Source organism: Propithecus coquereli, unplaced genomic scaffold (genome assembly GCF_000956105.1).
Source record: "Propithecus coquereli isolate 6110/MARCELLA unplaced genomic scaffold, Pcoq_1.0 Scaffold218, whole genome shotgun sequence".
In the NCBI taxonomy this organism is placed as follows: Eukaryota; Metazoa; Chordata; class Mammalia; order Primates; family Indriidae; genus Propithecus; species Propithecus coquereli.
The window spans coordinates 2,336,693-2,350,292 of NW_012146967.1; the positions used below are offsets into that span (position 1 = coordinate 2,336,693).

General features: G+C 50.4%; 1 protein-coding gene across 1 annotated transcript in view; it reads left to right on the plus strand.

Moving 5' to 3' along the window:
- The first annotated feature begins 1,928 nt into the window (after positions 1 to 1,928).
- BTBD11 (BTB (POZ) domain containing 11) overlaps positions 1,929 to 13,600 on the plus strand; it is a 289,580-nt gene continuing 277,908 nt past the window's right edge. Inside the window, exon 1 of the mRNA XM_012644708.1 lies at positions 1,929 to 3,567. Coding sequence (XP_012500162.1) covers positions 2,433 to 3,567 — 1,135 coding nt within the window. The 5' untranslated portion in view covers positions 1,929 to 2,432. The remainder of the gene's footprint in view (positions 3,568 to 13,600) is intronic.

Genomic DNA, 13,600 nt, shown 5'->3' on the forward strand with positions numbered 1-13,600 from the left:
TAGTCACCGTGCTGTACATTAGGTCTCTGGAATGTATTTGTCTTACAACTGAAAGTTTGTGCCCTTTGTCCAACATCACCTCTTTTCCCCCACCCGCCCCCCAGGCCCTGGTGATTCTACTTTCTGTTACTATGCATAACATTTTTTAAAAAAATTTTTGATTCCACATAAAAGTGAGATCATGCACTATTTGTCTTTCCGTGTCTGGCTTATGTCACTTACCGTAATGACCGCCAGGTTCATGACATTGTTGCAAACGGCAGGATTTTTGGCTTTTTTAAGGCTGAATAATATTCCATTGCACATACACACATAGCACATTTTCCTTACCCATTTTTCTGCGGATGAACACTTACGCAGTTTGCACGTCTTGGCTATTGTGAATAATGCTGCAGTGAACACAGAAGTGCAAATATCTCTTTGAGACAGTGATTTTATTTCCTTTGGGTATATACTCAGAAGAGGGATTGCTGGATCACATGGTAGTTCTATTTTTATCTTTTGAGGAACCTCCATACTGTTTTCCACAACAGCTGTACCAATTTATATTCCCACCATCGGGCTACAAGGATTGCCTTTACTCCACATCCTCGCCAACACTTATTGTCTTTTGACTTTTTGATAATAGTCATCCTGACATGTGTGAAGTGATATCTCATAGTGGTTTTGATTTGCATTTCCCTGATGATTAAGAATGTCAAGCATCTTTTCATATACCTGTTGGCCACTGTTGAACATGGAAAGCAACAGTTCAAAGGCATGTCCGTCCTTCCGGTCTTCAATATTTACAACAAATATTTACTGAGCACCTACACTGTGCCCTGCCTGAGCATGGGAATTCCTAGCCCAGTGTGGGATCCAGGCAAGTGATCAGACTGTAGTAACCTAGTGTCCCAAGGGCCCAGAAAGCAGCAGCCACAGAAGGGGGTGGGGCCGTGGAAGCACCCAAGCCAGTCTTGGGATATCTGGGCAGGCTTCCTGTAGGAGGGGACTTCTAAGCCGAGAGACACTGTGGGGAGCTGGGGATCCCCGGGTGACTAAGATATGGTTTCTGTCCCGGTGGGTGGGGACAGACAAGTAAACAGCACGATGCCATTTGACACAGAAATGCCCCTAAGTCATGTGTATATATTCTATCTTTAGTCAAAAAAGAAAATTCTCTGAGCAAATTTACCCCTTTTAAGGCTGAGCTATCTGGAACAATGCCCAGCAGGACAGCAGAGTGGTGTCTGAGCCCTCCCTGCAGCACACCCCCAGGACTTTGACGGAGGGACGCAGGGTCCCGCTGACTACTGAAAGGAACCTAGTTAATGAGCCTTGGTGGCAGGTGGCTAATGTCCGGAGATTTGGCCTCCCAGTGGTGTCCGTCGCCCTGGGCTCAGCTCGTCTGGCTTATTTCCCTCCACGCCGGAGCAAACCGGGCTGAAAGAGGGCCACACGAGTTGGGTACCTGAAGGGTGGGGGGAGTAGAGAGAGGAAGGAAAAACGTGCTTTAGGTATTAAAGAAAAAAAAAAAAAAAAAGAAAGAAAGTGAAATCGGAAAGGCAGGGGCAGAGCGACCCTCAGGCAGACACTCTGTGAACCGCTGGGGGGAGCACACTTCGGTGGGCAGGTCACCTGCCCAACCTACACCCTCCGGTTCCGGTACCAAAGCCCGGAGCCCGAGGGCAGGGACAGCAGCAGGGGGGCGGCATCCGCGTCCGTACGCTCCCACGGGTCCCCCAACTCCCAGCCGCCGCTCCCCACTTCCTGCAGCCCCAGCTCACCGCCCGGCGCGTGTGTGAGGGGCGGGGCCGCAGGGAGAGGAGGGATTTTAAATAAAGGCGAAGTGATTAACATCCTCCGATCCCATTGGCTCTCCGCCGGCCCTGCTTTGCATGCGCCCGCCCCGCCGGCCGCCCGAGGTTTGAGGGGCTCGGCCGGGTTTGCAGTCGCCGCGGCAGCTGCTGCGCCTCAGTGCGGGCGGGCGGGCGGGCGCCGCGAGCCAGGGCCGGGAGCTGGGAGCCCGGAGCCAGCTGCTCGCGGAGCTGCGGCGGCGACGACATCTGGGGCGGTCTCCGTTCTACGAACACTGTGGCCAGCGCCCGGCGGCGTCTGCCAGCCAGGCCCAGCGAGGAGCGGTGCAGACACTTTTTATTTTGGAAGAAAGGGGCACGTCCCAGTGGGAGCTCCCCTCCCGGCCTGGCTCGCCCCTCAGTGCGCCCCGGCTCCGCACGGACTCCGGAAGATGACTCCGGGCTCTGCCCTGTGTGTTCCAGCAGCGGCGGCTCGCGGAGGCAGCCGAAAGTAGTTAAATACTTGGTAGTAGCAGCTGGCGGAAAAGTGAGCCGAGGCGGGGCGGACTCGGCTCTCCCCGCGCCCGCGGCGCCCGCTGCCCCTCGCCGCTCCTTTCCCTTGGCTCCCGGGCGGCCGCAGCATGAAGTGGCGCAGCGATGGCCAGGAGAGGTAAGAAGCCCGTGGTGCGAACGCTGGAGGATCTGACGCTAGACTCGGGTTATGGTGGCGCGGCGGACTCGGTGCGCTCCTCCAACTTGTCTCTGTGCTGTTCCGACTCGCACCCGGCGTCCCCGTATGGCGGGAGCTGCTGGCCGCCTCTAGCTGACTCCATGCACAGCCGGCACAACAGCTTTGACACCGTCAACACTGCCCTGGTGGAAGACTCCGAGGGGCTGGACTGCGCCGGCCAGCACTGCTCGCGGCTGCTGCCGGACCTCGACGAGGTCCCCTGGACTCTCCAGGAGCTGGAGGCGCTGCTGCTGCGCTCGCGGGATCCCCGGGCAGGCCCGGCGGTCCCCGGCGGCCTGCCTAAGGACGCGTTGGCCAAGCTGTCGACGCTGGTGAGCCGGGCGCTGGTGCGCATCGCCAAAGAGGCGCAGCGCCTGAGCCTGCGCTTCGCCAAGTGCACCAAGTACGAGATTCAGAGCGCCATGGAGATCGTGCTGTCCTGGGGCCTGGCGGCGCACTGCACAGCGGCCGCGCTGGCCGCACTGTCCCTCTACAACATGAGCAGCGCCGGCGGCGACCGCCTGGGCCGCGGCAAGTCGGCGCGCTGCGGCCTCACCTTCTCTGTGGGCCGCGTGTACCGCTGGATGGTGGACAGCCGCGTGGCGCTGCGCATCCACGAGCACGCCGCCATCTACCTGACAGCCTGCATGGAGAGCCTCTTCCGGGACATCTACGCGCGTGTCGTGGCCTCCGGGCTGCCCCGGAGCTGCAGCGGCCCTGGCTCAGGCTCCGGATCCGGCCCAGGCCCGGCCTCGGGCCCCGGTGCGGCCCCCGCGGCGGATAAGGAGCGAGAGGCGCCCGGGGGAGGAGCGGCGAGCGGCGGCGCCTGCAGCGCAGCCAGCAGCGCCAGTGGGGGCAGCAGCTGTTGCGCCCCGCCGGCCGCCGCGGCCGCCGCAGTCCCGCCGGCAGCAGCCGCCAACCACCACCATCACCACCACCACGCGCTCCACGAGGCGCCCAAGTTCACCGTGGAGACCCTGGAGCACACCGTCAACAACGACTCCGAGATCTGGGGGCTCCTGCAGCCCTACCAGCACCTCATCTGCGGGAAGAACGCCAGCGGTAAGTGGCCACGCGGGTGCCACTCCTCCCCACCCGACCCGGCCAACTCTTGGCGCAAGTTTGTCTCGCGTCCCCCTCCCGCGTCTTCCCAGCCACCCGCTACTGTCCCAAGCCTCGAAGGAGGCGGCCGGGCTGGAGGCGGCCAGAAACCCGCCTGTTCCATCCTGCGCTCGGGATCCGCTTACTTGTTGAGGTCCCTGGTCCCGGCGTGCGCGGTTCCGCCCCCGGTGCAGGGCGGGGCTGCGGCTGCCTCCCGCGGGGGCCGGGCGAAACCCAGCATCATTTTTTTGAGCAGGTTTGAGATCATTTACGCTTACTATGTATCTTCTATCAGAGAACTGCTTGTTTTGACCTTGAAAATGCCATATTCCTGGGCACACGAATTTGGCTCCCCAAGATTTGGGAGGAGGCGGGTTCCTCTCTCCGCTGCCCAGGGCGCCTACTTCCCCCACGCCCTCCAGGGACGCTCGGTGCCCCGGGGAAGGAGGGGCCCGGCGGCCGTAAAGACACAATGGTTGAGAGCTCGCTCAGGGGCCTGGAAACGGTCGGGGAGAGGTGTGTGTGGTGAGACGGTGGAGCGGGAAGACTTGCGGGTCCCAAGTTTTTCCTGGGCAGTTTTGGAGGCCCAGAGCACACAGCTGGTGTGGGCAGTGCAATGGCCATAGCCCCCAGTTCCGACCTCCCAAGTCTTGCCGCTCTCCGTTCCCTCTGGCAGGGAGCTCCAGCTGTCACCACTTGGCTGAAGGAAGGCCACTAGGGACCCGGGCACGATGGAGATGGGGTGGGGTTCTGCAGGGGGTTGTCAGTTTAGGGCGTCGTCTAGAGCAAGTTGTCATCCCCTTTCCACTCCCCCCTATTTTGGAGGCCTGAGCTGGGTGGGTTTGAACCCGCGGTTCTGGCGGCGGAGGGGGTGGGGCCGGGGGTGCTTGTTTTCGAGAGCCCGCGCTGGCTGTGCTGCCTGTCTGCGAAAGCCGGAGCTAGACACTTCAAAGCTTCAATTTTCCACAGGAAATGGTAGAAGCGTAACTGGAGACTCTAAAAGCGAAATAAAACTTTGTTACATATTCGGCGGTTTGGCCGGAGGTTGCGTGGTTGCAGCTGAAATGCAGTCTTTCTGGGCAGATTTCATTCATGTTGCTGCCTGTCTGTTTCCCCCGGGCCATAGGAGAGATACAGCGGGCGGTGCCGAGTGTGTGCATGCGAGTGTGCATGTGTGAGTCTGTGCGTGTGTAAGCGTGCCTGCGACAGTGCCCGCGGGGCGCCTGGCTCCAGCGGAAGCCCTTCGGGAACCGACCCTGCAGCTCTAAGTCCCTTCACCTGGATTTGATCATCGGTGGGGGAGGGGAAGGAGGGAGCAAAGCGTGTGTGTGTGTGTGTGTGTGTGTGCGTGTGTGTGTGTAGGGGGGGAGGGTCCGCGTTGATCTCGGGGACTCTTCGGGATCTCTTTGCCAGAGCCCTTCCCCCTCTGCTGCCAGCCCAGGGCACAACCCCCAAAGAGAGGATATCTTTGAAGCCATGCGCACACGCGCGCACACACACACGTGCAATCTTGACCAAGAGGGAAACACCTGGGGAGAAGGCACGGGGCTTTGTATGTGCTTGTTAAGAATGGGGGGATTCACTTGGAAAACCCAGGCGCTTTGGGCTGGATTGTTCTTTGTTTGGAACTCTCCCCCACCAAGCAGCACAGAAGGGCTTAATTGCCTTCCCACTGCGGACTGCCGGTGTCTCCCGTTACAATCATCCCTTACTCCTTGCTGCCCCTTCAATCCCTTACCCACCTTCTGGGGCTGGAACCTCCACCGTTTTCTCACTCACTACTTCCCTTTGAGAGGAACAAGCCCTAGTTTGGAAATCCAGGCACCCTGCTCCACCTCTGTCTTTGCCATTCTCTTGAAGTTGTGACTTGGGGCAACTCACATCACTTCTCTTGGCCTCAGTCCTCCTCATCTGTGAAATAAGCAGTAGATATATACTCCACCCCCAGGTGCTCTTTTCAAATCGGTTTTACTTTTACGATCCTTAACATCTTTTAAAGACAGTTCTTGTGTTTATCCGTTTTGGAGGAAGTATAATTTAAGGAAGGAGAAGACCACAGAGTTGGTTTTGGGCAGGGTGAGTGTGTGGCGGTTGGGGTGTGCTGCCATCACGGCCTTTCCCACACCATGGAGTAACTCCTGGGTTTCGGGCCCCTTCAGCCTTCCCTGTGTATGCAGTTTCATTGGGATCTCTTTCTCTCTTTTCTTTGGCCTTTTTTAAAATGGCAGGTCATTTATGCAGAAGAGTTGAAGAATGAGTGATTAATTCCTTTGGTATCTGAAACATACATTAAACATCAAACCTATTTCTTAAACTATTTTGCATGCAGTCTTTCTGATCTGCAGGCCTTATTACGGAGAGGATAACTTACATAATAGATTTTTTCCCCTTTACTCAGTAGTATCACTAATTTATTCATTTGTGAATTTATTTGTTCATCAATACTTATCGAGCAGTTTCTAAATGCTAGGGACTGAGCAAGTGCTGGGTAAGAAGTAATAACAACTAACATGTATCCAGCAGTACTCTGTATATAGACTGTTTTATCTTCAACATTCTCTTGAAAAGGTACTACTATTATCCCATTATACAGAGGAAGAAACTGAGGCACAGGGGACTTAAATGTCTTGTTTATTTGAATGCAGACAGCCAGGGTCCGTACTCTTAACCACTGTCTGTGTGACTCTATAGTGACAGATGAGTTCCCTGCCTTCAGGCCATTCTGCCTGCCCTTCCTTACCTACACAGTTGAACAGGAACCCTTCACAGCTGACTTTCTTCCTGTCCCAATTTATATGCCTTTTGTTCCTCCCAAACTGAACTGGGCAGAACTGGATTTTACATGTTTTTACATCCTCTGCCAAGCCTAAGAGAGGCCCTAGTACACAGTTGGAGCTTATTAGATGCCTGTTGAGTTTTGCAAGCTATTGTGCTGTATTACACAGTGATGTCCTGAAAGAAGCTATTGCTTTTTGAGTTTCTTGAATCATCTTTTCAAGTTTTTCTACCCCGTTGTTGTTGTTGTTCTTTAGAGACAGGGTCTCACTATATTGCCCCAGCCTGGCCTCAAACTGCTGGGCTGCAGTGATCCTCCCCACCTCCGCCGTGTAGCTGGGACTGCAGGTGCACGACGGCACCAAGCCTTCAGTTGCCCCTTCTTACTGCCATCTTTGCATTTGTCCACCTTTCTCATTTGCTGCTGCTAAACTGCCCAGGCAGAGGAATCATGAAACTAGTCACATGGGACTGGACTCAGAAAACGAAAGATTATTGGTTCTAAGGGAAGGAAGGCTAAGTGGCTCTGAGAAATCACACGCATGGGCTTGTTGTGGGCATGAACTTTGTGGTGATGTGCAAACCCTTCAGAGCTGGGTTTTTTCTTATGTTGATTTTCAGCTGTTTGGAAGAGCTGGGTGACAGCTAAGAGACCCCATTGATGTTTCTGTGGGGTTTTAAAATTTGACTTGATTGATTTTGCTAAAGCTAAATAAGGAGTGGGCAGAAGTGCTTCACTGTGCCTTTGTATGTCTTAGTCACTGTATCTTAAACTCCTCCAGAGCTGGCCACTTCCTACTCATCCTTGAAGACTGGGCTCAAGAATGATCTTCCTGGCGTCCCTGTGAGGGCTTCCTTGACGCAACCCCTCCCCCACTCTCATTTATCTTTGCGTCTCCTTCCATGTCACCCAGCACAGTGCCTGGCACTTTGTAGATGCTCCGTACTCTTGGTTGAATGAATAGAACCAGCATATTCGATCTCAGCCATTTAAAATTTACCCATCAGCATCCGTAAAGGCAGTTAGTAAAGGAATGGCCTCCGAAGTTGGACCTCTTGGATTTGAATTTCAAGGCAGTCATTTTCCAGCTGTGTGTTCTTAGTTATGTCACCTAACCTCTCTGAGCCCTAGTTTCCTCAGCTGTAAAATGGAGGTAATAATCATGAGGATTAAATGAGATTATCTGTCTAAGGCTATCATAATCAGTTGGCTGACACACGACAGGGGATAAATTGATGATGACAATTATGAAAATCCAGGCACAATGGCATCTCTCGTCTCTGTCACATCCAAATCAATTCATCCCCATATGCTCAGTGTGGATGGAGCCAACAGGACACAGAATTTTAACTGGATCCCCCATTTTAGTATTCCCAACACCAAACAAATCAGTGGGCCCCCCCCCCCGCCGCCCCCAGGGATTGACCCCCATGGGCACAGCCCCACTGCCAAGGCCATAAAAAAACTGTTTTGGTCAAAGAAAAGTAGCTTATTTTATTTGCTGTATTTGTTAATTTAAAAGGTGTTTTTAGTGCCAGGGCATCAGGAAACTTTCTGGGGTGGTCCCTTATGTTGATAGGAGTATGGGTTCAGAGGTATATGCATTTGTCAAAACTTATCCTGTGATTTGTGCATTTCACTGTATTGCAAAATATATTTCAGCAAAATCAAGACATAAGAAAAAAGCTTGAGGCCTACCTGCATGAAATTTTGTTTTAAATGTAGAAAGAGTTTGAAAGGAAGACTGGGAGAGGCAGTGGGGTGTGTTGAAAGGGGAAGAGAGAAAGCGCTTACACTTAGAAAGATCTCGCCTCAAATTCTGGCTCTATCACTTTTTAGAAAGTGACTTAATTTTGCTGAACTTGATTTTCTCATCTGTACAGTGAGCATTACAAAAAAGAAGAAGACACAAAGAAAGCCCAAACCTACCACACAGGGTGATTACAAGGATTAAATCAGATAGAGTATGTGAAGACACCTGCTACATAGTAGGCACTTGATAATGATGCCTTCCTTAAAAAACATTATTCAGGCTGGTGATGATAATACTTTGGGGGTTTTGAATAGTCTCTTTCATGTCAGGGATCCCCAGACACTTTATAAACATTAATTAACATGAGCCCTTGCCTTGCCAGCACTGGCTTAGGGGTTAGGTTGGCTTTTAGGTCTTCTGCTTTCTGTTGCCAGATAGACCCTGCTTCTGCACTAGATGCTTGCTCAGCAGTTTTCCTGTCCCTGAGCTGATCTTGCTGTTCTGTGGTGCAGCATTGCTGTGCTGGACCAAAAATGTCACAGAAGAAACCCAGCTTCTTAAGAGGAATAGCAAAAGCTATGTCAAGAGACAGCCACAGCAGTGTCTGTGCTCACAGAGCACGTTTTTAATTAATTGGCTCATTATAAATTAAAACTTAGAATTTGGGTCAGTAGAGGGTTATTTGGTTTTCTGTGCAGACTTACCAGTTCAGTGCTGGAGTATTTGCAAGTTGGATGTTTTCTGAAATGTAAAATAAAAATAACAATAAAATAAAACAATGAGGGACCAACCTGGAGACCTGGGGTCAAGGACAGGGTGGTGATGGCCTTTGAATAGGAGGAAGGACTCTAAGTGTGTTATTATTTGTGGCTTTGAGCCAGGCACCAAACTCATCTATGAAATTGGTCTGATTATCATGTAGGTAAAGGTAATAGTAATTGACTCTGGAGTAAGACACACTGGTAAGCTGCAGTTTCTCTATCTGTAAAATAGGTATTGTGATAGTAATAGCTACACTTGTATAGCTTGTTATGTGTCAGGCACTGTTTTAAGAGCTTTATGTATTATAATTGTTAGAGTTAAATCAGCTATTATAAAAGACAATTCCCAAGAGCTTAACACAGTCAAAGGTTGTTTCTTACTCACTTAAACTCTGACTGGGAGAGGAGTAGGGTGGGAGGAGGTGGGAGGGTCATTTAGGTACGAAGACTGATTAATGGTGATTTTGCCTTTGTTATCTTCAACATGTGGCCTTCAGTCCCCTCCTTGGACATTCATCCAGCCAATAGATACAGGAAGAAACTGAGTGGGGAGGATCTTACGAAAGGCGGTATAGGCTGGAAGGGACCTGTGTCGCTTGTGCCCATATATTGCTGGCCAGATACATCACTGGCTCTCCGACCACCAAATATCTGGTGCAGCCTTCTTCTTACACACAAAACACTTTTCCCTAAGAGAGGAATCCATGTTCTATCCAATCACTGCTTCCTTCGTAAAATTCAGGATCTCTGGGCGAAGCTCAGTTTTATCCATGGAGCTGCGTGTGGATCCTCATGGTCCAGGGACCTGTGAGCTCAAAAGGACAAATCATCTGCCACTCCTGTAGTGGAGCAGGGCAGAATAACCACAGTAAAACTCCCATATGGAAGAGGTAACAGCGGAAGACACACAGCGGTCACTGGTCCTTAGTAGTTACGAAATCTCACCAAGCAGGTGTTGTGTGGTTGTCACAATGCGTGACATTCCTGGATTAGGCCCTGATTCTTCTCTCTGGGAAGAATTTACTGGTTCATTGTTCTCCATACTTTCAGCTCTGCCAGTGGGAGGGTTTTCTTTGTCCATTATTATTATTTCCGTGGCCACACCTGAGGTAGGTCTTGGAAAGTATGGCCTCCATGGGGGCTGTAAATCTCTTGTAACGTAGTTCTTGCCCTTGAACTTTTAGGGGTCCAAAGATTGTTTTAATGCTGTAATGGTAAAAGACTTTTAAAATCAAGGTTTATAGATTTCTCCAATATAATTCCCTCAACAACTTAGTAGGATTTTCATCTATGATGTCTGTTGTGCAGATAGCCACACCCAAAGTTATTTCCTCACTCTCAAGCCTGGATTATTTCTTTACTTCCTTATCCGCATACCTTTCTTTCTCAATTTAATGGCAGCCACCTTAAGGCCATCGGGCTTAGTTGGGAGCTTAAATCCTGATATTTACTTCATGTTTGGGATCTATAAATAGTTGTCTTTTTTTTTTTAACCTCTCCATTATTCCTTTTTAATTTTACTTGCAGATCGGCTAATTTATGCCTAAGTTCCTGTCTTTCCCTAATACCTTGCTAAACTCACCCAGGAACAATTAGCAAACTCTATTACGGTCATTTTTTCTAATCTCTTTCTCTAGTCCTCACAGGCTTAGCAGGCATGAGTTCTGACTGCTAAGTTATTATAGATGACAGTTTAACCAAACATTTTACCACTGTATGTCATGAGTCTTCAGTTTTCCAGCCTCTAATATAACCTACCTGACTTCTAAGCCAATGTTACGTGTTTTAAGCACCCCACTTCTGGAACTAATTTCTATATTAGGGTAATGCTAGCTGATACATCACGACACATCCTAACATCTTCGTGGCTGAACACAATAAAAGTTGTTTTCTTGTTCATGTGGAGTCCAGTTGATAGCAGGGGAAGGAGGTGCTTTGTCCACAGAAATTGATAGATGCTCTGCCATCTAGAACACATGACTCCCAGAAACTTCTTTGGCTGAAGATGACAGAGAGTATGGAGGATCATGTGGGAGACTTTTATGGAGTAGTCCTGGATGTGGGTATATCGGTTCCTTCCACATTTTAATGACCAGAACTCAGTCACATGACCTCAACTTGATGCAAGGGAGCTGGGAATTACAGTCCCTGGGAGGGCAGCCACCCACACCCACAGTTCTGTACTATCAGAGAGGCATACATTTTGGATAGAGAGCTAGCCATCTCAACAATTTTACAAAGCAGGGGCTATTCTTATCCCCATTTTACAGATCAGGAAGTTGACGAACAAAAAGTTTAATGAATTTGCCTAAGGTGACATGGCTTGTAAGTGGCTGGACCAGATTTAAATTATGCGGTCTGGCTCTGGTCTGCCTCACAGAAAGCTTGCGAGGATTAAGATGATATAATGAATGCAAAATATTTATGTCGGTATCTCATTCATGGCATGCACTTAATAACTCTTATCTTTATTATTCTCGATAGCATCATCCTGTACTGAAAGTGGAATAGATTAACAGTGAATAGGTGTGAAGCTCTCAGGCATGGGTAAAATATGAATCCGAAAGAGTCAGTGCTCCAGGAAAATTGTATTATGTGCCTGTCTTTGCCCCGCTGCCATCAACTGCGTTTTATCCGCAGAGGGAACCGCCAGTTGCGGAGCCAGGTACTATGCTAGGCCTTCCACATACATTACGCTGTTCTCCGTGCTGTTCTTGTGAAGTTCTTAGCCCCATTTTACTGGGGAGGAGACTGAGGCTCAGAAAAGTTCAGCGACTGGTTCAAGGTGCCAGAGCTACAAAGTGGTAGAGTGGGGATTTGGGCTCCAGAGCCTGCGCTCTGAACAGCTACAGCCCAGTGGTGCAATCTGGACCACATGAGCCTCTGAGAGGATCGCAGGACTCCAGTGCAGCCGGAGGGGCGTGAGGGGTGGCGGGCGGGGCTTGCCTTGGTGCTGGTGGTTATGGTTGATGACTGTCCTCGTGTATAATATGTGGTCGCAGGGCTTTTTTTAGCCCCCACCAGCTTCCTCCTCCCCGGCAGCCCCATGAGTCACTGCTCAGCCGTCCGTCAGCTCCCCGAGCGTCTCCTCAGCCGAGGCCCCAGGGCAGTGGCTGGCTTTATAGTCTCCAGGGGACAGCTCTGCCTAGCTGGGTAGGCCCAGTGCCAGGGGAGCACAGGCCTACTCACCGGTGGATCCGAACGCAGGAACCCGTGGTGGGGTGGAGGATTCATTCCCGTTCTCCTCGGGTGGAGACGGAGCCGGGTCCTCCTTGAGCATCACAGCGCTGGCGTTTTCTCACATTCTGGAGTTAGGTGCATCACCATTCAGATTCTGGCTCCACCTCCTGTGAGCCGGTGACCTTGGGCATGTCAGTTGATCTGTCCCGGCCTCAATTTTTCTTAACCGTTTAATAATGAGGATAATGGTGCTAACTCCCTCATAGGGTTGTTGGGAGGAGAAGATGAGTTAATTCATGTAAAAGTCCATAGAATAATATTGGACACATCATCAATCATAGATACTCAATGTCTGTGAAGAGTTATCATTATTATTATTAAGCGTTTAAGCAGAGCCAGCCTCCTTGCTTAAAGATCTGCTCCCTGGACCCTGCTTCGTTTACTGAGTGAGTGAAAGAGTTTCAGTGATCTGTCAGTAACCAGACTTCTGGGCTTTGACCACTTATTAGTGTGATATTGGGCTGTGTGACATTGGGCAAATTGTCTAACCTCTCTGTGACTCAGACCTCTGTTAAATGAGAATAATAATGAAACCTAATTCTTAGGGTTGTTAGGAAAAATCTGACTTACAGACATTGCTTAGTAAATGTTGGCCATTGTTGGATTTTATTATCTTCATTATGAGTGTTTCTGCAGACAATGTGTTAGGTGTTGAACAACCTGATTCCTCCCTTTGTGGAACTTGAAGGCCTGTGACAGATTTAATTTATTCATCAAATAATCAGGCAGATGTAAATTTACAGCTGTGACAGGTGCTACAAAGGGGAGACGCACAGGGCCGTGAGAGTCTTTACTAGGCCTCCAGTTGTGGTTGGGAGTAAGGAGAGGCTTCACTAAGGGAGTGAGAAAGTGAAGCTTGTGTAAGGCTTGAAGGAGGCTAAAGCATGGCTAATTTGGTGGAAAGGTGGGAAGTGCACTCTGTGAATGCAAAGTGCATGTGCAAAGGGCCTGTGGCAGAAGGGAACATGGTGAGAGAGCAGAACAGCCAGTGTGGCTGGAATGGGAGAGGATTGCAAGGGGAGCCTGGTGGAGGTTAGACGAGGTTAAAATGCCAGATTAAAAAGTATGTCTTTTCTGGAGGGCACTGGAGAGCCATTGAAAGCCTTTAGGGAGGGAGACGCTATGATCAGATTTGTGTTCCAAGATGCTCATGTTGGCTGCAGTTCAGAGAGCAGCCTAGAAAGGAAGGGTAAATGTGGGAAGGCTGGTTAGGTATTGTTATCACCCCCATCTCACCCAAGAAGAATTTGAGGCTGCCAGACGTTAAGTCTCTTGCCCAGAGTTGCTAAGACAATAAATAGCAGAGAAATTAAGAAAACAGAGAATTCAAACCCAAGAGACTTCAAATTCTACCTTCCTCTTACCATATCATACCTCATCCCAAGGAAGCGTCTGGTTTAGCTCTGACATTTTGCAGATGGGGAAACTGAGGCCCAGAGTGGGATAGTACCTTGTCCAGTGTCA